Source organism: Centropristis striata, chromosome 23, assembly GCF_030273125.1.
Source record: "Centropristis striata isolate RG_2023a ecotype Rhode Island chromosome 23, C.striata_1.0, whole genome shotgun sequence".
Lineage (NCBI taxonomy): Eukaryota > Metazoa > Chordata > Actinopteri > Perciformes > Serranidae > Centropristis > Centropristis striata.
In genome coordinates, this window is record NC_081539.1 from 12,319,167 (window position 1) to 12,343,827 (window position 24,661).

Genomic DNA, 24,661 nt, shown 5'->3' on the forward strand with positions numbered 1-24,661 from the left:
AGCTGATATCTAGACATTTTCCATGGTTTTCATGATTATAACCAAAATCATGATTTTAAAAAATGGCTAGATATCAGCTCTTGAATTAAACTCTAATGGGCTATTTTTGTTGTTATCATTATATTTGTCCAAATTTTTTTTACCTTTAGTTGTACCAGGCATTGAAATGAACAAGAAATTGAAGAAAACAATGGTCTGATAATTTTGTTCATGACTGTATGATTCGTTTAAGGCCTGTCGGCAAAGTTTGACGATAATTTCTGTTTTTATGTATTCCTGCGAAAATTAAAAGCTAAAAAGGTCCATAACAGTCAATGCAGCAATCTCTCCTCCATTCATTCAGTAGTTGATGTCTTTTAGTTTAGTGCATCATTGTAGCTCATCATTAGCGCTCCAGCTGTCCCACCCAGTCCACCTGTACTGAATCTTATCTCTCCTGTCCCCTGTAGGTCCAGGAGTAGCAGGTTACCTTACAGCAGGAACTGGCGCCCCGGTAATGCCCAACGTCCCACCCCCTGTGGACAACGACATTGGAGACCAAGGCTGATGGATACACTCACAGTCACGCTCAGGCACCCAGACCGCCCTGCAGCTTCACGGCCGCGGCTCAGAGAGGGACTGTTCAGCTCCCAGACGAGGGGACGGAGAGTGAGAAAGACGGAGGAGAGCGGGCCGTCATTGACCGTCACCAAAATCTCTGCAACACCTCCTCCAGTATCACTCTCCTCTCCCTTTTACAAATGGCACTCAAGTCTTCATAAACACTTTGAAATTGTTTTAACGGATGACCACATTTGTTTTGTTTCTGTGCTACTTTTCTTGTTTGTTCCAATGACACAGAAGAGTTTACTTTTTGTATGAATATATTTTTTACTCTAGATTTTTTTTTTTCTTTTCATGAGAAAGACATTGGAAGAGTGAGGCGTCTCTTCTCTATGATCTTATTCCTCTTTGTCATATCCTGATTGGCTAAATTTATTCCAAAATCCCGAACAGAGGATACTTGGCCTTGTTTGTGACACATTTGTGCACAGGACCTACCCACCTTTAACATAAACATGCCATTAACTAGTCTTTATATGATTCTCATATGGAAAAGTAAAAAATTTGGAAATCAGAAATCATGTGTTGATTGTCACTTGAAGCCTCGGAGTGATGCTGACCTCTTGTCTGGTTTGGTCAGGTCCAGTTCGATCCCCTCACAGATCTGCTCTCCAAATGTCCAGCCTCTAATTCCTCTCATCTTCGTAGTTCATTCTGCTCTCTCTTTGAAGGCGACCCCTTCTGCCTCACATTTTTTTAAAGTAATTCTCCTCGCTCCCCCAGAATGCAAAAAGCACTAGAATATTTATAAGTGAATAATAACCACCGGAAATTAGCTTCTGCTAAGACATGACGAATGACTCTGATTATGAATCTATGTGAAAGACTAGTGCAATTTGTGAAATGTTCAATGTAATATTACGTATATAAACTTTCTATATTGAATGTACATTAAAAAAAAAAAAATCAGTCGCACTTGTACATAAAATTTTAAGAATAAAAGGGAACCCACAGTGTTGTTCTTTTGTATTTACATTTGTGTTTGTTGAAGTTGCAGATTTTAACAGAATGAACAGTTGACTTGATAAAAATTAATACATGCATTTTTTACATATAAAACATGACTTCCAAGTTAAAAAGGCCAAAGGTACCACTGATGTCTTCTGTATTTATTTTTTAGCACTGGAATAGGCCAATTCTGCTATTTGTTTATACTTTAAAATATATATTTCATCAAGAAAATGATTAAATCCATAAATTAAGTATTTTGCCACCAGCTTGTTATTCCTGAAGGCCTTGAAGCATAATTCTGATAATCTCATAACCTCACTATCCTGGCTACGACCTGCAACATGATGTAAAAGTTAACATGTTTTTAACATACTTGCAGGCTATTAAGGACAATATTGTTTTCTTGGAGTTTACACTGAAACAGAAATTATAGATAGCATGTAAAAGCTTGCATATTTTGTTACCATTTTTCTTTTAGAGGATAAACAACCTTAATTTATTTGGGAAACATATCCACCAGAAGACAAGTTCTCTTAAAACACATCTTAAACCTGTGTAGCCAGTTATATTATGTTGTATTTATCTAAAATGTACGTTGTGTTATTATGAAAAGGAAAATTGGGTGACAGGAAACATTCATTTTAATGGAGAAATATGTTTAAAAGGATTTTACCAATACATTTTAACCAGGTTTATATATTTCTATAATTTGCTAAATTGTTCCCTAAATTAAAAACCTTATTTATATTATTTTATATATATTATATATAAACAAAGGATATTGTTAAAATTATTACCATTACTATATATATATATATATATATATATATATATATATATTTATATATATATTATATTCAGTGTAAAAAAGTGTGAATAGTATTGCTTTTATTTATGCTTTTATTGAGGACTTTTAAATAAAGTAAATCGAATGTATTTATTGTATATATTATTGTGTTTGTATTTTAAAACTAGTATTTTTATTCCTTCTTTTTTTTAATAATATAACTTGCACGATAAATATTTAGTTGCTGCGGAACTTTTCAACATTAGAAATCGAGTCCACACGGTCGAATTAGCAGGTAGCACCGGAAGTTACGCCGTTGGCGCGAATAACAACAACAAAGCTGACATGTTAACTCCGCCAAGATATCATCATTAATGTGTTATAAAATTAATATTTATGTCGGCGCTGTGGGAGCTCGTAGCAGTTCGCTTCTGATAATATGAATTTAAATGTTTTTTGGCGCATTTTTTTACGTTATACGCTAGTTTGAACGCCAGCTAGCCAGATCCTCTTAAGTAAGTTAGCACAAGCTCTGTTTAAAACTGACAGCAGCGTTAGATAAACTTTTATTTATATTCGTCGAATTTCTTGTTGACAAGCCATACTAAGGTGGAGCTAGTTCCTAATGAATAGTTGGCGTTCAGTTTAATTACTGTCAGAGTATTAAAGACTGCTTCTTTATTATTTGTTGACAGCCCATCAAGAGGAGGTAAGTAGCCATCACTTTATTTAACATTAACGTCATATTAACGCGAAGAACTAACGTTATTTCAATGTTAGTAGCTTGATATAATATATAAATACGTATAAAGCACCAATCTATAGTCAGTTTAGTATTTAAAAGGCGTTTAGTCTAGTCATGGCATGTCCTCTGTGAGTGATCTGTGTGGTCGACTCAGAAGCTAGTGCTAAAGTCAGCTGATAGTATTAAAATAAACGTTTAATCTATTCAGTTACAGATTGACCATGTCCAAAGAAGACAAGGGAGGCTTCATTGTGAAGTTTGTGGAGAGTAAAGGGCAAAAAACGGAGTATGCTGTCAAGGCTTATCAGGTAAAATCTGTTATCAAACCTTATATTATTTGCCACTGCACTTCTGTCTCTTCCTCTGCAGTGGAGGATGATGATGATGATGATGATGTTTGTCCCGTGTTTTCACAGGCCATTTTGGAGCTGCAGTCAGAAAAATACTTGAAAACTGTCGACGAAGATGCTATTTTACAGATGGACCAGAAGGACAAATCTCTGTTTGTTTTCAGCAGCTTCACCACACCCGCCTATCTGCACTGCCAAAAGGTATAAGTCAATATCTGATCGATTTAAAACTGGATTCTTATTTTCACAATAATTGGTGAAACCCTGTCATGGGATGTAATTCTTCCGTTTCTCACTCCTTGTTTTTTGTCATGTAGCTTGGCTGCCGAGTGGTGAGTCCACTGGTGGTGTTGTACTGCCTGCAGCAGCAGCATTGTGTCCCCAAAGCAGAGAAGCCCGTCTATAACATGGCCATGGCTGACATCACTATTTCCTGCACCAGTCTGGATAAAGAAACACGGGTCAGTTCACTGTGTCTGAGACTTTGCAGTCGCGCTGGACTTTATATCGATATAGCAATACCTTGATATGGGACTTGTCTGTTACTGCTTTTAATGGCTGCATTACAACAAAATGATGTAATTTTCTTAGCTTCAACAGACTGTTCTAGCTGTTGTATTATTTGCTTTAACCCAATTAGTCACTATGTCCACTGAACTGATCATTATTTATCAAAAATCTGATTGTGTACATATTTTGTGAAAGCACCAATAGTCAACCTTACAATGTTGTTGCAATATTGATATTGAAATATTTGATTAAAAAATGTTTTTTTACCCAGTCCCACTTGCACCTACTTGCAAATTGTTACTTATTTTAACTCAGCAGTTTAAAAAATGCAGAAGACGTCAGGGAGTGAATAATATTGTGGACATAAAACATGAATATGGCACAATAAAAATAAAATCTTAACGATGTTTTGCAGATACAAATCAAGCAAGGAATATCCAATCCACTTTATTTATATAGCACGTTTATAGAAAACACAGGGTTTGTGCTGCACAAAACCCCAATAAATAGATAACACAATAAAAGGACAATAAAAAAGATAAGTAGACAATAAAATACAATAAGATAAAATAGAATAAAACAAATAAAATGCACTGCCTGCACAAAATTATAAAATGTAAAATATCTCCTTTTTCACCTCATTTTTAAAGGGAATGTCTCAGACATGGTGGTGATGTTTTGATGTGTTCAATGTCTGTCTTAGCTGCCTGTTGTAGGTGATATGGACATGAATTAACAAATATAATTACATACTTTTAGAGAACAAAGAATAGAGCTTGTTGCGACCAGTTCATATGAATGCTACATGGATGTAAATCTCAAATATAGTGTTTAATGTAGTGGAAAAGTTTGGAGATATAAGTCAGCTCAGTGTCTTCTAATGTGTTCTTTATGTTTCTGTCTGTCGCTGTCTACAGACAGAGGTGATGGATCTGGTGCAACTCATGGGTGGACGGGTCTATCCTGACTTAAATATATCGGTCACACACCTGATAGCAGGAGAGGTGGGCAGCAAGAAATACCTGGTAGCTGCCAGCCTTGGCAAACCCATCCTGCTGCCCACGTGGGTAAAAGCCTGCTGGGAGAAGTCTCAGGACGGGTATGTACTTTTATTAAAACATTTAATTCATATCATGAAGACATTTCTGTTCCACCTTCTACTGTAGGAAGATGGAAACCGGTTTCTGTCATGTTGTCTTGGTCAAAATAAGCTCTTTCATGCACTATTCACCAGTCAATACTACCAAAATGAATGCGATAAATTTTAATTTTACTTTATGAAGACCTTGTTCTGCCTCCTTCAGTCTTTTCAGGTACACTGATCTACCCATTGAGGACTATCTGTGCCCTGTGCTGAGTGGCTGCACCGTTTGTGTGACAGGCCTCTCCAGCACGGAGCGTAAAGAGGTGCAGCGGCTCTGTGATCAGCATGGAGCCAAATACACCGGCCAGCTCAAAATGAACGAGTGCACACACCTCATCGTTAGTGAGCCAACAGGTAGGTCACCAGCAGCTCCAGCAAAATGGGTTCAGTTTGTTACTATTAAAAATGTAGGAAGGGCATTTTTTATCTTGTCATTGTGGAAAATGTTAAACTCGCACTAGCTATAGTCTTGGGTGGACTGCTGTTATTGCTGCCGGTATCATTGTAAGTACTTGTTTTTGTTTGCAGGTCAGAAGTACGAGTGTGCAAGGAAGTGGAATGTGTACTGCGTCTCTCTGCACTGGCTCTTTGACAGCATCGAAAAAGGCTTTTGTCAAGACGAGAGCAGGTACACAGTGGAGCGTAACGCATCAAAGGCCACTCGACCACACACTTCCACCCCCACTGGGACCAGCAAGAAGGAGGGTGAGCCGCAGACTGAACTCAACTTGTTTGGTTAAAAATGTTACTCTTTCATCTTCGTGGAGTGAAAGGGACCAAACAACATTTACGATGTACATTTAATAAATGTGTTTGACAGTACTAGACTGTTTTATTATATCATAATGTGTATTTCTTTAACCTCAGATGGTCCTTCTTTGTTGGGCTTGAGTCACATCTCTGTCAATGCAAGCATGACAATAAATGACACGGCGATCACCAACGCCAGCATCAGCCGTCTGGAGGCTCCAGACCCCGTAGATACTCTGGATCTCACCGTCTGCCCAGCTGATGACATACTGGACGGCTGTAAGGTAAACAGAGGTTTTTACTTTTCATATAGAGCGGAGATTTCCTTTGTGAATGCTATTTTTTTCACACTTGTGTTGTGCAGCTGTATCTCTGTGGCCTGCCCGGGAAGAAACTGGAGAAGCTGCGACGTCTCGTGAACGCTGCAGGAGGTCTGCGCTTCAACCAGCCCAGCGAGGAGCTCACACATGTGGTCATGGGAGAGCTGGACCAGGACTTTAAGAACTTCCTGTCCAAAGCAACACACAGGTCTGAACGGCAAAGATTCTGACTTTACATTATGTTAATTGCATCCTCACGTATAGTTAGCCTAGTTTTAAGATTATGTCTGTCTTGACCTTTCAACACACAACATTACTGAGTTATAAAGTTTCTAAACATATGAAATCTGACATACTGGACTGTCCAAAAATGAAAATTTCTATATGATGTTGCTGCCATTAAACACTGACTTGTATTTGATTGTTTCACTTGATTAAAAAATATATATAACTAAGAAAGTAGATCATGTCTGTATACATAATATCACAAAGTGTTGAATAAATGTTTTACCTGCTAGAAATTATGAGGAATTTAGAAACATTAGAATTCAAATGGACAAGACGGGCACCATGTAATCATGACATTACCAGTTTTTATAAGGCCGGAAACCTAATTTCTTCACCCACCACTCTCCCCTGTGATTCCTGTCTCTCTTTACTGTAATACTTTAGAATAAAGGCAAAAATGCCACAAAAAATCCTGCATTAATCTTGCATGATAATAAAAATGTATAAGTATAACCTATATTGACTTAAATCCTGTCTAAATTTACATCCAGAACATTTCCTTTCCTAATCCTAAATCTTCATTAAGTCTTCATGTAATAATATGTAGTCACAAAGTCAAACATACATAGCTCTGCTTAAAGAGAACACTGAACAAGTTTATAGTATGTATGTATCTAGGCCTGTCACGATAATTACTATATCGACTTATCGTTTGTTATATTAATGGACATAATAGTTTTTTTCTGGACTCGATATACCGTTGATTACATGTGAGTGACTATGAGTGTATTACTCCAATCTAAGTTTCCTGACAGCTGCACAATTCTAGAAAATTTGGTACGAATTGCCGAAAAAATTATTTATAATAAAAAAATTATATAATTCAAAATATTTATCTCATCGCATTTCTTGTTAACCAGGGCCTGAGAGTTTGTTATATTGTAGTTTATTTATTTATTTTATAATATTATTTATATATTTTATTAATCTAGGATATTTTAATATTTCTTTTCCACAATTCACTTCCAATGTTTAATATTCTGGAGATTTAAAAGTTGATTGCTGTTGAAAAGGGTATCATTATATCGGTGGCATAAAATGGTCCTAAAACAGCATCATGATACTATCGTTTACCGTGATAGTTTCTGGATCTCTGTTATCGTGACAGGCCTATGTGTATCTGTATGTTCCTTCTCAGGCCCCATGTAGTTACGGTGCAGTGGCTGCTGGACTGTTTCACCAAAGGCAGTCTGCTCCCAGAGGCAGGTTACCTCCACCCTGACTGTCTGCCCCCGGCTCCGGCTGTATCGGTGCCAGCGCATCATACTCCAGCCTCCCGGCGTTCAGTTGTTCCCCCTGTGGCCAGTCCCAGCACACCCAGACATACAAGAGCAGAGGAGGATCTGCTCTCTCAGTACATGGATGATGATCCTACAGTCGGTAAGTATCTGTTGTTGCATAATTAGTTTAATAGGACACCATTTACCCTCTGAATGCAGTTTCAGGGTGTTTATTTCTCCTCCTGTCACATTTAACTGTGGCCTAGTTCTGCACTGCACAATACAAGACCAAAAAATCGGCAGTGGACAGCTCATCTCTCTCCGTTGCAGGACGGAGAGATACAAAAAATCCTTCACTCCTACTGCCATCAGGCTGTCTCATTCTAACAGAGATTCTACCAGACTAACTGAATTTCCCCTCGGGGATAGATAAAGTAATTTTGATTTGATTTATACAAGTCTTGCACCTCTATGGAAACAGCACAGTCATGATTAGAAGTAGGCAGAACTCAACAATGTTTTTTGTGCAGTATAACACAGTTATAATGCAATAAAAGTTGCATTTCTTTTATAATTTATCAATAGAAATTTGGGAAATAAATCTATTTAGGAATATGGAATATACAGTCATGGAAAAAAAATATTAGACCACCCCTTTTCTTCTATTTTTACTAATACCTGGTACAACTAAAGATAAATGTGTTTGGACAAATATAACGAAAAGAACAATAGCTCATAGGAGTTTAAATTAAGAACTGAAATCTTGCCGTTTTCCATCGTGTTCATGATAATAACCGAAATCATTATCAATAAAACCATTGAAAAGTTCTAGATATCAGCTCTTAAATAAAACTCTTATGAGCTACTTTTGTTGTTATCATTTAATTTGTTCAGAGAAATGTACATTTAGTTGAACCAGGCATTAAATGAACAATAAATTGAGGAAACAAGGGTGGTCAATTTATTTTTTCCATGACTGTATGGAATCGATACAATGACTGTGATCCTGGCTATGATACATTTTAAAATAATTATTTATTGAAAAAGAAAACATGCCTTTCACACCCTCCAACTGGTTGTGGGGTTCAGAGGTTAAAGACATTTTACAGGATTTAGTTTATACGTTGCAGCTAATCTCATTTTCCTTTTCTCCTCCAGTGGACATGCCGCCACCAGGCAGCACATCTGCAGAACCCTGGGCACCAAACCACACCAGAGAACCCGAGCCAGACTCAACCCTGCAGGAAGCCAGCGAGGCAGGCCTGTTTTATAGGAAACGTTTTCTTCTTGTGGGCTTTGGCAATGAGGCCGAGACCCAGCTCTCTCTACTAGTGACGGAAAACGGAGGCAGGGTGCTGACCGGCCGTACACGTGTTGTGGCAGACTATGCAGTGGTCCCCCTGCTGGGCTGTGCAGTGGAGGCAACGGTGGACGAGGTGGTCACTGATACCTGGCTGGTGAGAGCACAGTCATGCTGCTTTAATTGTAGAGTGTGGGACTCTAAATTATTCCAGTGCCATCTTTTGAATTATTAACTTGCAACTGGAGGCAAATATTGAATTATTGTTAATCATCTCTTTAATAAGCAGTTTCTTTGTCTTGCTTGTCTCATTTTTGAGGCCGAAATTTTTAGCTGAAAGCAATATAATCAATTAATTTACGGACACGATTTACTGAAAATGAACACATTTTGATAATCCATTAATTGTTTTTGCTACATTTTAAGGCAAAATGCAAATCATTCTCTGGTTCAAGCTTCTCAGATTTGAGGGTTTGCTGTTTTTTATTCTGTTAAATTGAATATCTTTCACTTTTGGACGATTAGTCGGACACAACAAGGCATTTAAAGACATTTGGAACTTTTGATGGGCTTTTTCACAATTTTATTGACATTTTATGGATTAAAAAAATCTAATATTTAAAAAAAAATAGGGTCATTAGTTGATAATAAAATAATTTAGGTTAGTTTCTGCTCCACACATTTTGAAAGACATATTTGCTCCTATTCTTTCTAAGTTTGATACCTGACAAGTATGCTTTGCTCTTGTACATTTTCAGGCCATGTGTGTGGAGAAGCAGTGTGTTCTCCAGCTGTCCTCCAACCCTTTGTTCATCCCTGTTCCCATCATGGACGGACGTTTTCCTCTCAAAGATTGTGTTCTCTCCGTCAGCCAGTTCACCGGAGCAGAGAGGGAGTCTTTGGTGGAGCTGGCCAAGCACCTTGGAGCCAAGTACGGTTACATTACAGTCTGAGTACACATTCTGTTTCACTTTTAGACTAAAAGACAGAAACATTAAGAGCCGCAGGAGTGTTTGTTGTTTAGCTTTTGGTATCTAAGGATGTTTTTGCACTTAGAGTTCGTTTGTTTGGGTCTGAATCAGTTCATGATTTTGTTAAGTTTGTTTTGTATCAGAATGTGATTACTGTGTTCACAATAATAACAAACCCACCACAAGGGGTAAACAAACCCGATTTGACAAAAGCAGAAACAAAAGTAAACTGTACTTATATAGCACAATTCATAGACTTAACCCAATTTTGAAGCACTTCATATGAAAAGTCATGGTAAAAAATATTAGACCACCGTTGTTTTCTTCACTTTATTGTTAATTTTAATGCCTCGTACAACTAAAGGTATCTTTTTTAGACAAATATAATGATAACAACAAAAATGTCTCATAAGAGTTTAATTTAAGAGCTGATATCTAGCCATTTTCCATGGTTTTCATGATAATAACCAAAATCATGATTTAGAAAATGGCTTTGTTATGTGCTCTATAATAAAGCAAACCAGACTATTTTTCTCTGTAGTAAGTAAATGGTAACAATATAAATAGTTTTAGGTATATTGTACTTATAGTGTAACAGAAGTTGTTTTTGTTTAGGACAAGAATGTCAAAAGAAGAATATCCAATAAACACAATGGATTTATATCTCCCTCACCTACTTTTACCCTCATGTATCCTGCCTGTCCACTGTGAACCACCTGTCTTAATCTTCTTCATCAATCATCTCTTCTCTCCCTCCTGCAGCGTCCAGGATTACTTTGTGCGCCTGGCGAACCAGAAGAAAGGGATGCTGGCCAGCACTCATCTGGTGCTGCAGAGCCCCGAAGGCACAAAGTACCAAGCAGCAAAGAAATGGGGGCTCCCAGCCGTCACCATGCACTGGATACTACGGTCTGCTCAGACCGGCCAGAAGGCGCAGGAGGATCGCTTTCTGGTGGACCTGCCACCCTCACCAGGTCAGAAAAGTGTCCTAATTAAAGCCTTGATATGGATACAATAATTAGGGGTGGGACGGTATGCTTTGGCCATGATTCGATTGTATCAGGATTCTAAGGTGCCGATTTGCATTGTATCACGATTCTTGATCCATAGTTGCTATTCTACAAGTATTGCATTTGGATATAATCAATAATTACAATTGTCTTTTCCTAAAAAACAAACATGTTGAATCATACACTCCTAGAGATGATAAACCATGAATGTCGTTTCCATAAACGATGCACATCAGTTTGTCTCAGTCAGTCCAGCAGCTGACATTTATTTCAACCAAGACAAAAAGAAGTACATAACATGTACAGCATTTTTCAGTTGTTTACATCTACAAAATGACTTGAAATGTCCACACAGCACAAATGTGGGCTAGTTTTAATATAATAAACTTAATGTAATGAATTGTTTAATAGATTAATCAATATTTACTTTAAATAATAAGTAAAGTGCTCTGACTACTCAGTGCTCTCTGATGTAGTGCTGTAAGATAAAAATAAAACACTTGGCCAAAATAGAGCCTCTCTGTGCACACACTGTGCTCTTATTTTGAAAGCTGCATATATTTAGCGACAGGAAGTAATAGTAGCTTTTTGTGATTAAAACAACTTTAATTGTTAGCTTGTGGCTGACGAACGGCATAATGCAACAGTGTGTTTGGACCTCTAAAGGCCCGGACAGGTTAATAGTATTTAGATTGACGCAGATGCACACAGAAAGATGATATGGGGACTGGACTGATACAGACAGGTAGGCACGTTTCTCTATAATGCAGGAATCATCACGCTGAGGGGTTAACATCCCCTCCGGCTCTGACTGCAGATGGAATAGACTCCTGCGGGAGTAATGTGCAGCTTGTGAGTGCTTTAGGACGAGGAAGGGGCTGCCAGCAGCACCTGCTGCTCGTTAAGAAGAGTAAGAACGAGTCTCCAAAAGTCTCCAGTAACACCAGCAAAAATAGTCGCTAGAGGGGTCTGAAAAGTCGCTAAATATAGCAAAAAAGTTGCTAAATTGGCAAAACTGACGGCATAGCCGAAGTTTTTCTGGACACGGATAAGACGTAATATAATCAATTCTGGGGAGAGAAGTCAATTTTTAAAATCACTCCAAAAAAAGTTGCTATATGTACATGAATCAATTTTTTCCCCGACCCAGAACAATTATAGTAAAATTACCAGTGTTTTTACATGCATTAACTTATCTGAGAGATAATTAGAAAAGGGAAATAAAATTGATTACCAAGGAAATTCTCTGAGGTATTTTTGACTGAATTTAGTAAGTTTTATGACAGTGATTTTCTTCGTCTACAGAGAGGGATGATGAGAGTTTTGTCGGTGGTTCCCAGAAGCCGTCCATGCCTCCTCCAGCACGCTCGTCTCCAGAGATCCCTCTGCTGGGTCTCCAGAGCGGTAAGGCCGTTACCCCGCTGGATTTAGGTCGCTTCCAGAGCAAAGTGTTCCGCTCCGTGTTGGACGAGAAGAAACCCAAACAGGACATCTGCACCCCCAAACAAAACCACGAGGGCGGCAGGAGGAACCCCCTTCAGAAGGAGCCCTCCCTGCAGCTGGACACGCCCTCTCGTTTCCTCAGTAGAGACCAGCTGTTCAGGCCCACCTTCAATGTCAAGGTTGGAGCCCATTGAGTAGCAACAGAATCTGGATTTCTATAAGTTACAGGCTTGTAGCAATAAAATGTGCAGAGATATCTGAAGATAATCCCCTGTATGCATGTTCCTTTGTTAAGGATGTACTAGGAGCATTGGAGACTCCAGGGGGAAGATCCAACCCAGGAGAGAGGGCGGAGACTCCGCTGACTGATGTCATCAACAGGAACCTGAAGGTGGCACTCGCCAATAGCGCCCAAAGTAGCGACCCAGATATACAAGCCATCACTGCAAGCCCTGAATTCAACAAGACGACAGAGAAGGAGGTAAAGTAACGCATTGTACAGGATCCGTTACTAATGATGCTGATGGAGGAAACTTTACTTTCACTACACAAAAAACTAATTCACTGTACAAGGGAAACTAGACAATTGATAGAGAAGCATGTTTTTTTGTCTACATTACTTCACATAAAGGAATAAGTGTTATCAAATTTGTTTGTAAGGTCCCAGAAAAAGAAGCCGGCCCTCTGACTGGTCTTGTGATCTGTGTGGGAAAGAAACTGAGCAAAATGCAAAGTGAACTCAACGCCATCGCTGCCTCGCTTGGAGCCGACTTCAGGTATTCAACACAAACCTCAAGTAAATGTTAAAGCTTTCTTAAAACTATCCTGACGTGCAATAACAGGGTCACTGGTTGCTGTAATCAATATTTATGTTCATACTACCCACATAGAAAGTGACAGAAGTAAATCCATCGTTTATTTGAGTAAATATTGATGCAAATGCAAACAAACATGTCTTTATGAACTTTTTTCAGGTGGGCTTGTGACGACACGGTGACTCACTACATCTACCAGGGCCGTGTGGGGGACAACACCCGGGAATACAGAGGAGTGAAGGAGAGAGGACTGCACGTTGTCTCCCAGCACTGGCTGCACGCTGTACGTCTCTCAGGAGCAAATATAAATATAACCCAAGTTCTTAACTTTACTACACAGGTTGCTTTTTACTCTAAAATGCCCTACACATGAATATATTAACAAATCTAAGATTAAGATTTCCTTTATTAGTCCCACAACGGGGATATTTCAAGTATTACAGCAGCAAAGTGGGTAGCAAAAAAACAATTAATAGTAAACAGCAGTATTAACTAGAAATATAAGAGGTATAAGCAATTTTTTTTACACCTGACTAAGACCTTTGCACAGTAATAATAATAATAATAATAACTTTATTTATATAGCACCTTTTAAAAACAGCAGCTTATAAAGTGCTTCTACAGTGAGCAGTTCTTTACACATTCCACAGCCCAAAAACATGCACTTAGGTTTAATTGGCGACTCTAAATTGCCCGTAGGTGTGAATGAGATGCAAGCTGGGATCGGCTACAGCCCGCTGCGACCCGAGTGCGGATAAGCGGTTAATGCTAATGAATGAATGATGCCATAAGGCTAAAAATAATTCTTACATTAAAAAAACAAACAATAAAAGACAGAGCAGGAACAATCACAAGACATTCTTAGATACACAGAAAATAAAAGGTAAAAAAGGGTAAAAAAGTGAAGAAGTATAAAGGAGTAGTATAATAGAAAGCATTACATAATAAAACAATAAAACAATTTATTCTTCAGTTCAGTTAAGCTGCTTTCTCTGAGGACAAAACAGATTCATTTAACAGAGACGAAGGATTTGGGGAAAAGTTTGCAGTCCTCAGGTTGAATCATTTTGTTGACGTTGGTTATACAAGCTTGTAAAGAAATTATGTCTTCAAGAAGATACATAAAGATACACCTGATTTAATTTGGGATCTTATTTTCCTGGCTGTAGGCGCTGCTTTTGTTAGCATTCTGTATTCACTTAGCACATTTCACCTGGGGGGGATAATTATCATCACATCAACAAAAGCAGAATATTTAATCAGAAACAGCTTTGATATGCTAATCCTGCAGACAGATGGGAGCGTCGGCTATGTTTCCCTCTCATCATCGTTCTTTTCATTCAATTAATTCTCGTGGCAGCTCTAATAAACGTCTTACAGATGTGTGATCTGCGTCTTGTGCAGTGTGCCGAGGAGCAGAGGCACGTCCCCGAGTCTCTGTATCCGTTCACCTACAACCCCAAGATGAGCCTGACCCTCAGCCAGGTGCCCAACAACTCTCAGAGGTCTCCCCCTTTCACACGAACCACACTCAAAGACATCTCTGAGGCAAAGGACGACAGGGTGGGTCTAAATATGTTCATAATAAGTCACCTTTGTGACCTTTTACATTACATCTGTAAGCATGTATTTTATGATGTAAGTAATATTTAATATAGAGTATCTCATTAATGCAGTGTCTCATGAAATTGTTTTTCTGTTTCCCCTGTTTGATTATCTGTTTTGTTTATTACTGTCCCTCAGAGTGAACACAGTGCCACAGAGGAAGCAACAACGTTACGTCGTGTCAGCGATGGAAGCGTAGATCGAGAAGAGATGAACGATACCGCAGATAGAACAGGTAACACGTTTTTCCAATTTTTTATTTCCATAAAACTTCTGCATGTTCACATCTGTTTACTTCAATGTGATTTAAAAAACAATTTTTCAAGTCACTACAATAAGAAACTTTCTGAAAATGATGATTTATTATCTTAAAATGATGAGTTTATATCTTTAAATTTTAAAGTTTAAATTATGGCTAAGTATCTCAAAATAATTACATAGAATCTCAAAAAATGTTCTTAAAATTATGACTTGGTATCTCAAAAATAATCACTTAGCATCTCAAAGTAATGAGTTGGTGTCTTAAAATAACAACTTAGTATCTCAGAATTATGACTCATTGTCTTAAAATAATGACTCAGTATCTTGGAATAATGACTTAGTATCTTATAATAATGACTTAGTATCTTATAATGATGACTTAGTATCTTAGAATAATGAGTTGTTGTCTTAAAATAATGACTTAGCATATTTAAAAAAAGAACCAATACCTGTGTTAAAAGGTTTCTCATTATTTTTGAGATACTACGTCATTATATCGAGAACGTTTTTCATTGTAAAGACTTCCAGGATTCTCTTTTTGTTTTTATTTTTAATGGACATGATGGTACTTGTGGGCTGATTCTCTCTTTGTTTCCAGATATTTCTGAGACTCTAGAAATGAGAGAGAACCTGCAGAGACAGCTCCAGGAGATCATGTCGGCCACCAAGCTGACGACAGGGAGGCGCGCCTCGGTCAGACTCAGCAGGATGGGATCAGGAGGGGCCGACTCGGGCCCCCACACCCCTGATGGGAGCCGCGTGGGACGCTGCGGGAGCAGACGTACTCTGGAAGCTCTGAGGTAAGAAACAGGACTGAGGAGGTTGTTTATGTTCAAAGAATAGGAATTTAAAACATTTTTGGGCTATTTAAACTTTTATTTATTTATTTATTTTACTCTTAAATGACATTGAGCAATGAAGAAACAAAAAAGAAAACCAATTATGAGCTCACGGGATGATAAGGAAATCAAATCAATCAAATTTGCCAATTTAAAAATTTTATATCACACAAGCTACATACAATAATCATGAAATTTCTCATTGGCCATAAAAACTATTTTTGCTGCCAATGTGTTTTGGAGTCACAAAAAGTAGATCATCCGTTCTAGATTTAGGTGTTTAAATCTATTAGAATTTTCTAAAGCCGATATTTTGTCATTGCCATATACAGTTGCAAGAAAAAGTATGTGAGCCCTTTGAAATTACCTAGTTTTCTGCATTAATTTGTCATAAAATGTGATCTGATCTGTATCTAAGTCCAAAGTATAGACAAACACAATGTGCTTAACCTAATTTCATGCAAACAATCATAATATTTCTTTATTGAATATATCCATGAAACATTCATAATGCTGGTAGAACAAGTAAGTGAATTGTCAGGAATTACCAAACTTGGAGTCCTAACAATGAAATGAGGTTTTTGTGAGGTGTAGAGATACTTTGACCTATAACAAACCCTTGAATGTTTTGAGTTTGCTTTTCACAAGAAACATCTGCTCATGTGAACCATGCCTCGCAAAAAAAGAGATCTCCGAAGACCAAGAATTGTTGATTTGTGTCACATACTTTTTCTTGCAACTGTACTTGCTTCTGGCGAGATCTTTAGGAGGTCGGTATCATCTTTACTCAGCCTGTCAGGGATATGTTCAAGTTAAAGGGATGTGAATGTTGTCCTGATACTAAAAACCCAGGAGTTTTTTAGATGGTTGTTGCTACTTCAGAGAGAGAAAAGACCAGAGAGCATGAGCATGACCAACCGTGATTTCTCCACATTCCCTCCAGCAGAAGAGCTGACTGCCAGTTAAGACTTGTGTTTGGTCGTGATAACTGACAAGTTTTTCCAACAGACTTCTCTCCAGGTCCCGGAGTGTGTTTTCCCAGGCGCGCAGCCACATGTGTTCAGTTATTTCAGCTCTTTTTCCATCATTGTTTCACATCATCTGTAGTGTCCTTATTCAGTGATGCTATGCCATGGTATGAGTCTCTTATAAGACCTTTATTACATCCTGAATCATAAGCATAAATATAAAATATACACATAACAATTGGTAGACTCTCATGGATTACAACATTTTAACCTTTTCACAAATATAATCAAGAAACTGTAAATACCTTTAAAAGTCCTGCCCACCTAACCCATACAGGTGCATCTCAATAAATTAGAATATCATAGAAAAGTTTATTTATGTCAGTAATTCAATTAAACAAGTGGAAATAACACATTATATAGATCCATTACACACAGAATTAAACATTTCGTGTCTTGATTTATTTAATTTCTTCTAATTATAATGATTACGGCTTACATTTAATGAAGACCTACATTTCAGTATCTCAAAAAGAATGAATATTACAAAAGACCAACTTTAAAAAGTATGTTTAATATGGAAATGTTGGCCTGGACTTTTCCATGATATTCTAATGTATTAGGATGCACCTGTATGTCTGACATATATTATGAAAACCATTAAGCTTGTGTATATCTACCATCTTTAATCACTTCCCCCATACTTAGTAATGAATTCAGTGTATGAATTCAATGTATTTTAAATAAAATAGGTAAGTTCATTTAAATGTTATACAGCAAGTGATTCAGTCCCACAAAAGTACCCAATGGTTCCAAAAATAATATTTTGTGCAGTTCACACACTTCCTTCCATCTATATAAATCCCCCTCATTCTGTTCTAATTTCAGGGTGTCCAGAGAAGCCGCCCTGGACATAAACACGGAGCCGTCTCAGAGTGAACAGATCGTCTGGGATGACCCAACAGCCAGGGAGGAGCGGGCCAAGCTGGCTGATAATCTACAGTGGCCTGGTAGTCCGTCTCAACACTCTGAGTCCCTCGCACCTCCGCCTCCTCCCACGGCAGAAAACGGCCAACACTTCAGGGACTCCATGACGGACTCTGAGCTGGTGGAGATGGGTAAGAGATTATGATGGAAACGTCCAATCTTTTGTTACAGACCCCTCACTCACCATTATACGGTGGCCCTGAGAGCTCACAGCGCTGCAACTAAAGAAAACACATGCAAATACACAAAACACAAGCAAATTAAGAAAACATTTTCATCAATTTGACAACACAAGCGCAGCATTTAGAAAATGGCTGCAAAGACCACAACACAACACAATAAGAAAAAGCGCTGCAAATAGACCACAACACAACAGAAGTGTTTCCAGAGGAAACTTAAAAGTGATGCACACGTCTGGACACGCATGTGATATTATCAGGATATTTCAAGATAATGATAATTTCACGTTACAAGGTTAGAATGTGAAATGATCACTTTACTTCATGATATTTTCATGTTATAATGTGATATATAGCGTTAGCCGGCGAGTTAGCTAGTTAGCCCATATCAATACACATTTTAGTTGGTCTCTCTCAGCGGCACCGAGTTGGTCAACGCTAGCACACTATCAATCGCTGGCTAACGTTAGCACGCTATAATCAGCTGCTAACGTAAGCATGCTATCGATTGTGTGCATCACTTTTAAGTGTCCTCTGGAAACACTTCTGTTGTGTTGTTGTCTTTGCAGCGCATTTTCTAAATGCTATGCATGTGTTGTCAAATTGATGAAGATGTTTTCTCAATTTGTTTCCCATTTGTTTTGTGTATTTGGATGTGTTTTCTTAAGTTGCAGCGCTGTGAGCTCTCAGGGCCACCATACCATGTAATCTCCAGAACCACTAGAAATCTGCACTCTGACGCAATGACTATGCAGAATATTTTATCTCCTGTGACTTTGTGTGTCTGCAAACAGCTTGCTGTTTATCTTTGTCCTCGGACAAGAAAGGACAAGATGAAATGCTTCTTGTCTCACCGTCCCAGATAATGTGCAACTGCTGCCCTTTCTTGTGCCTGGAGCTCACTTGCTCAGCTCATTTTTTGCACTGTGCTGTGAGTCCATCTATAGATGCTGGATTAAACTGAAGAGAAAGACAACTCTGACTTGACTGGTGCTGCATGAACTAGTTTTATGATAGTGATGAGTTGTTACTAAAACATACATTCAGTTTGAAGTTTTATGAATGCTTATATCCTCTCGCAGCTGCTTGTGACGTCATCGACCAGCACATGGGTCAGAGAGTGTCAACGCCTCCAACAAAGGAGCAAGAAAATGACATCCTCACTCCTAAAGCCCCCAGCATCGCCTTCCCTCTCACTAAACCTGCTGTAGCACCGGAGCCACAGGTGAATGCTCATGCAGTCCTGGAAAAAATGATTAGACCATTGTTTTCTTCAATTTCTTGTTCATTTTAATTCCTGGTACAACTAAAGGTACATTTGTTTGGAAAAAAATAATGATAACAACAAAACTAGCTCAGAAGAGTTTAATTTAAGAGCTGATATCTAGACATTTTCCATAGTTTTCTTGATAATAACCAAAATCACTATCAATAAAACCATGTAGAATGGTTTGATATCAGCTCTTAAATTAAACTCTTCTGAGCTAGTTTTGTTGTTATCATTATTTTTTTCCAAACAAATGTACATTTAGTTGTACCATGCATTAAATTAACAAGAAATTGAAGAAAACAAGGGCGGTCTAATAATTTTCCATGACTGTATTTACATTAACAGCAATGCTGCAAATGCTGTTTCATAATATGCAAAATGTGTGGTTTTGAATGTACTGTGCATCAACTGTAATATGCACCCTATATTGTCTCTTTCAAACAAGCTACTGGTGCTAAAGGGTTCTTTGTTTCTCTCAGGAGGAGCGAGAGGAAGAAAAGCAGCCACCCAGGTTTCAGCTGTCCTGTCTCAGCCCTCAGGAGCGCATTGATTACAGTCACCTCATAGAGGAGCTCGGTGAGTCAGTTCCTGCACCTAATTAAGGCTCTAACAGTGTTTCATCATGCTGCAGAAAAATAAAATGCATCACATGCTCTGAAGTCAGAGGAGCTAATCACTGGTGACGAAAAAAGGAGGATCTGCCTGCAGGGTCTGGGGATATTTCCTCCTGCAGATGTTTCCTGTTGTGAGCTCAATATTCTCTCAATATTCCCCCTTCAGATCAGAATTTTTAACCATGATGCAGCATAAACAGAATAATTGTATTAAAAGTCCATGAGATTGCATTATTTCTGTTCTTTCTTGGGCTACTAACTGTAACTCCAGTTTATGTACAGAATATATAATTTATAGTCCTTTCTTTCCTTTCTACCTACTTCTGTGTGGTGTTCTAGGTGGTGTCGTCCTGGACAAGCAGGGCTTCGACCCCAGCTGCTCCCACATCATCGTGGGGACTCCTCTGCGAAACGAGAAGTACCTGGCATCGATGGCGGCGGGCAAATGGATCCTGCACCGATCGTACCTGGAGGCCTGCCGCTCTGTGGGCTGCTTCATCCAGGTCAGGATTCTGTTTCAGTGCCTCTAGCAGGCAACTATTACATTTATAGAGGTTTTAGTCAGCCTCCAATTAAGGTATTGTTATTACATTTTATGGATGTGTTATCTCAAATGATCCCAACTATTTTCAAACTCAGAGAAAGCCATAATTTTAAACAAGGTAATGTAACTTCATGCCTCAGCATTGTGGGTTTTTTGCCAGCAGCTGTCATAAATTGATTGTTTTTAAGCCACATTTTTATGATCCAATTTTTAGATGTTAGTCAACAATTTTCAAGGTAATGCATATTCCCTTCAGCATGCGTCAGTGTTGCGGTTGTCTGCCAGAAGCTGTCATGAATTGACTTTTTATCCAGTTTTAATTAACATTTTTATGATAAAATTTTTAAATCTTCTTCGTAGACTTTGGTTGCATCCGCTTTTCATACCATCATACCTTTCTGACATTTCACAAGAATACGGTATATTAAGACACACAGTCTTGCCATTAGTCACACAACCTTGTTTTTTTAGTTGACTTAAAAAGGTTTTAATGTTCAGTAGAGGTGGGAGAAAAACGATACACCATAGTATCGCAATATTATATTGATTCATGGCCGCAAAGTATCGATATTTAGCGTTCAGGCGGGCTGGCATTATATTCGCCATTTTCCGAAGGCCATATCGGGCTCACTTTTAGAAATATATGTGCGTCAGGATATTGTGTCGGGAAGTTGCCGAAATAACGCTGCAAAGTTATGCTTTTTTATGTTTTATTAAAAAAAAAATCAGAGCAGTGAAGCTTAAAGTTGAGAAAAGAGAAAAGCTGCAGTTGTTGTCGTCCATACATGTTTGATATCAGTTGAGTTCTGTTTGACTGAATACTTTGTTGGTCAGTCTGTGGGTTAGACTCTCATTGTGGAGAAATAAAAAGACTGAAGTGAGATGAATAGACTGAGAATTTTCTCTTATTTGACAAAACGATTCTTGATTGAATTTAATTTTGTGGACACAAAATGCAGTTAGAATCGCAATATATTGTATCACAATACTCACCATATCGCAAAATGCTTAAAATCGCAATAATATCGTATCGTGACTCAAGTATCAGGATAAAATCATACTGTGAGCCCTTTGATGATTCCCACCTCTAATGTTCAGGAGAAGGTGTTTTAATGCTGCAGAATATTTAACATTTCTATATGTGTGTGTGTTAACAGGAGGATGAGTATGAGTGGGGCAGCAGCTCTATTCTGGACGCATTGCCCTCCGTCAACTCCCAGCAGCGGAGGCTGGCGATAGCTGCCATGCGCTGGAGGAAAACCCTGCAGGGACGCTCTGAGGAACAGGTACTTATAGGCACATACTCCTACAGTTAACCAAACAGTCCTCACTTAATTTAATTTATATGTGCAATATTCTATGGTCAGTATCCAACTGCTGGCTCTGTCTACTCTGTCTGTATATAATGTTCATAAGTTTTTAATTTACCTCTAATTTACCTCCTAATTGCTAATACTTTTTATATTTGTACTTTTCTAAATTGTAAATTGTTAATACTTTTTTTACTTGTTTATATGCTAATACCTCTTATATTTCTAGTTTATACTGCTGTTTACTAGTTATTGTTTTTTTGCTTTTCACTTTGCTGCTGTTGAAATTTTCCCCGTTGTGGGACTAATAAAGGAAATCTTAATCTTAAACTACTGTCTTTTGTATTGTATTACCTACTACCTGAGTGTTAAAGTGTACGATGTATCTTCAGGGAGCTTTCAGTGGATGGACGGTCATGCTGAACATCGACCAGAGCAGAGATTCAGGATTCAGACGGTTACTGCAGTCTGGCAGGGCGAAGGTTGGTTTCAAATCAAACATAATTTGCCTTTTTACTGATTCCTATTGCAGCTTTCAAATCATCATTTTCAAAGCTACTTTTGCCAGGAAACCATAACCAACCTCTCCACCTGTCTACATTATGTTTATCAAGAGGTTGAAATGTTTTCCCTGTATGATTCTTACCTGTGATTTCTCTCTCCAGGTCCTGCCGAGTCCCTCCCCATCCATGTACAAGGAGGCCACTCACCTGTTTGCAGACTTCAGTCGGCTGAAGCCCGGAGACTTCAGGGTCGACGTGTCGGAGGCTACGTCCCAAGGAGTCGTATGCTTGAAGCCCGAGTACATTGCAGACTACCTCATGCAGGTTAGTGTAGATTTTAGATATGGATTGGCGTCATTTTAGCATGAATAACAACATCTTGAAGTATAACTTTTATAAATTGAGTCCAACAAATGTTTCATTAATGTATTCTGACTATTGTAAACAGTTTAAAACATATACAGTCATGGAAAAAATGATTACACCATTTTTTTCATTGTTTTTTCAACTTCCTGTTCATTTTAATGCCTGGTACAACTAAAGGTACATTTGTTTGGACAAATATAATGATAACAGCAAAAATAGCTCATAAGTGTTTAATTTAAGAGCTGATATCTAGACATTTTCCATGGTTTACTTGATAATCACCAAAATCATTATTAAGAAAACCATGAAAAATGTCTAGATATCATCTCTTAAATTAAACTCTCATGAGCTGTTTTTGTTCTTGTCATTATATTTGTCCAAACAAATAACAAAACAAAACCTTTCCATGACTGTATGCCAACAGAATGTCACTTTTATACACTGTTGAACATGTCCCAGGATTTAGAAATGACATTATTTGATGGATTAAGTATTTTAAATCTGATGATAAAGGTGTGCTCTGTTGTGCCGACACAGGAGCCGGCCCCACCTATCGAGCTGTACTATCTGTCTGAAGAAACCCCCGGCACGCCGTCACGTAAGCGCAAAGCATCCGCAGAAACCTCCAGGCTGAAAAAGACGCGTCTGAACTGAAATGTCACCCCTCTAAATATTGTCATTGAAATTCCCATATCTGTGAAAATGATTGTATATATATATCTTATATTATGAAATAAAATAAAAAATGTAGCATTTGTTTTGTCACTCTGGCATCTTAAATCAAGTGCATTGCAGTTCGTGCCATGCACTGAGAGACTGTAACTGTGATGGATGACTCAATGATGGCCCGCAGAAAGTGTCGAGTCACGTTTTGTAATTGGGTGCAGTGATGTTTTCCGCCCTGCAGGGGGAGGTGCATCTACACCGTGTGACTCAGGTGATTTCTCAACAACACAATAAGGCAACTTCTTGATTTGTTGTTTTATTTCTTGAATAAAATCAAAACATCAAAACAAAACTACGCTTAAGGTGGTTGTTTCACGCATCTCTTGCCTGATTAAAAGTAAATAATCACTACATTTATTTTATTTTAAACCAGCATCTAATATATATAAACTGTTAAACAGCATCTTTTGTGTCTCTTCTCTTGTTCACGTGGTAATGAGAAATGAAAGAGGCCAAATCCAGTGGCTGATAAAAGCAATCGAAACAACCTAAATAAACCGGGCGTACTCCTCCCCACCCATGTGATTATGTGCCACTCGTATCTGCTGCTGATCTCCCCATGCAGTAAACACCAGATTTTGTTTACCCGGTGTTGATTTAGGCCTTTGGTAGAGCGATGTGCTGTTTCATACCAGGGTGCCAGCTGAGGTTAGATGCCCCTGTTCCCTCCCATATGGACGGATAAGTGGTTTAACCTCATAATAGATGGACCAGCTGACGGCCTGCCGACAGATTCAGTGTCGAGCTGCTGTTTGAGAGGTGTGGGATTAGAGGAGAAAGAGTCTTACTGACAGAAGAGCATGACAGCATGCTGCTGTGGACGGGGCAGCAGCTAAACTCACTTTAGCTACCTAATAAATCAATATTAATAAAGCTACAGTCATGGCAAAAATTATTAGAACACCCTTTTTCTTTAATTTCTTGTTCATTTTAATGCCTGGTACAACTAAAAACACATTTGTTTGGACAAATATAATGATAACAAAAATAGCTCATAAGAGTTTAATTTAAGAGCTGATATCTAGCCATTTTATATGGTTTTCTTGATAATAACCAAAATCAATATCAAGAAAACCATGGAAAATGGCTAGATATCAGCTCTTAAATTAAACTCTTGTGAGCAGTCAATGTTCTTGTCATTATTTGTTCAAACAAATGTACCTTTAGTTGTACCAGGCATTAACACAAACAATAAACTGAAGAAAACAAGGGTTGTCTAATAGTTTTCCCCTTGACTAAATGTTTAGAATATTTTCCACCAGACTCCATTGACAAAAACAGC

General features: G+C 38.2%; 2 protein-coding genes across 5 annotated transcripts in view; both read left to right on the plus strand.

Annotated features, from left to right (window-relative positions):
- LOC131961804 (dnaJ homolog subfamily C member 13) overlaps positions 1-1,561 on the plus strand; it is a 46,898-nt gene extending 45,337 nt beyond the window's left edge. For all 4 annotated transcript variants that reach the window (XM_059326696.1, XM_059326697.1, XM_059326698.1 and 1 more), the window contains one exon: positions 450-1,561. In XM_059326696.1, the coding sequence (XP_059182679.1) occupies positions 450-547 (98 nt within the window). In that variant the 3' untranslated portion in view covers positions 548-1,561. The remainder of the gene's footprint in view (positions 1-449) is intronic.
- A 1,093-nt stretch (positions 1,562-2,654) lies between these two features.
- Positions 2,655-23,408, plus strand: topbp1 (DNA topoisomerase II binding protein 1). The gene is made up of 28 exons (XM_059326460.1): positions 2,655-3,050; positions 3,295-3,394; positions 3,503-3,637; positions 3,754-3,897; positions 4,864-5,045; positions 5,251-5,444; positions 5,619-5,795; positions 5,958-6,124; positions 6,205-6,368; positions 7,587-7,828; positions 8,827-9,125; positions 9,727-9,899; positions 10,702-10,913; positions 12,255-12,571; positions 12,688-12,873; positions 13,053-13,168; positions 13,367-13,490; positions 14,612-14,770; positions 14,951-15,047; positions 15,672-15,873; positions 17,769-17,998; positions 19,129-19,271; positions 19,796-19,892; positions 20,270-20,433; positions 21,632-21,760; positions 22,177-22,266; positions 22,450-22,611; positions 23,191-23,408. The coding sequence occupies exons 2-28, from the start codon at positions 3,308-3,310 to the stop codon at positions 23,305-23,307; spliced, it is 4,509 nt and encodes a 1,502-aa protein (XP_059182443.1). The 5' UTR covers positions 2,655-3,050; positions 3,295-3,307; the 3' UTR covers positions 23,308-23,408.
- The last annotated feature ends 1,253 nt before the right edge of the window (positions 23,409-24,661 follow it).

Bases quoted from the DNA above. Each gene is read 5' to 3' on its own strand.
- topbp1 (XM_059326460.1), top strand. From the start codon at position 3,308: ATGTCCAAAGAAGACAAGGGAGGCTTCATTGTGAAGTTTGTGGAGAGT. The intron at 3,898-4,863 runs GTCAGTTCACTG...CGCTGTCTACAG, and splicing joins GTCTGGATAAAGAAACACGG to ACAGAGGTGATGGATCTGGT. The intron at 12,572-12,687 runs GTTGGAGCCCAT...TCCTTTGTTAAG, and splicing joins GGCCCACCTTCAATGTCAAG to GATGTACTAGGAGCATTGGA.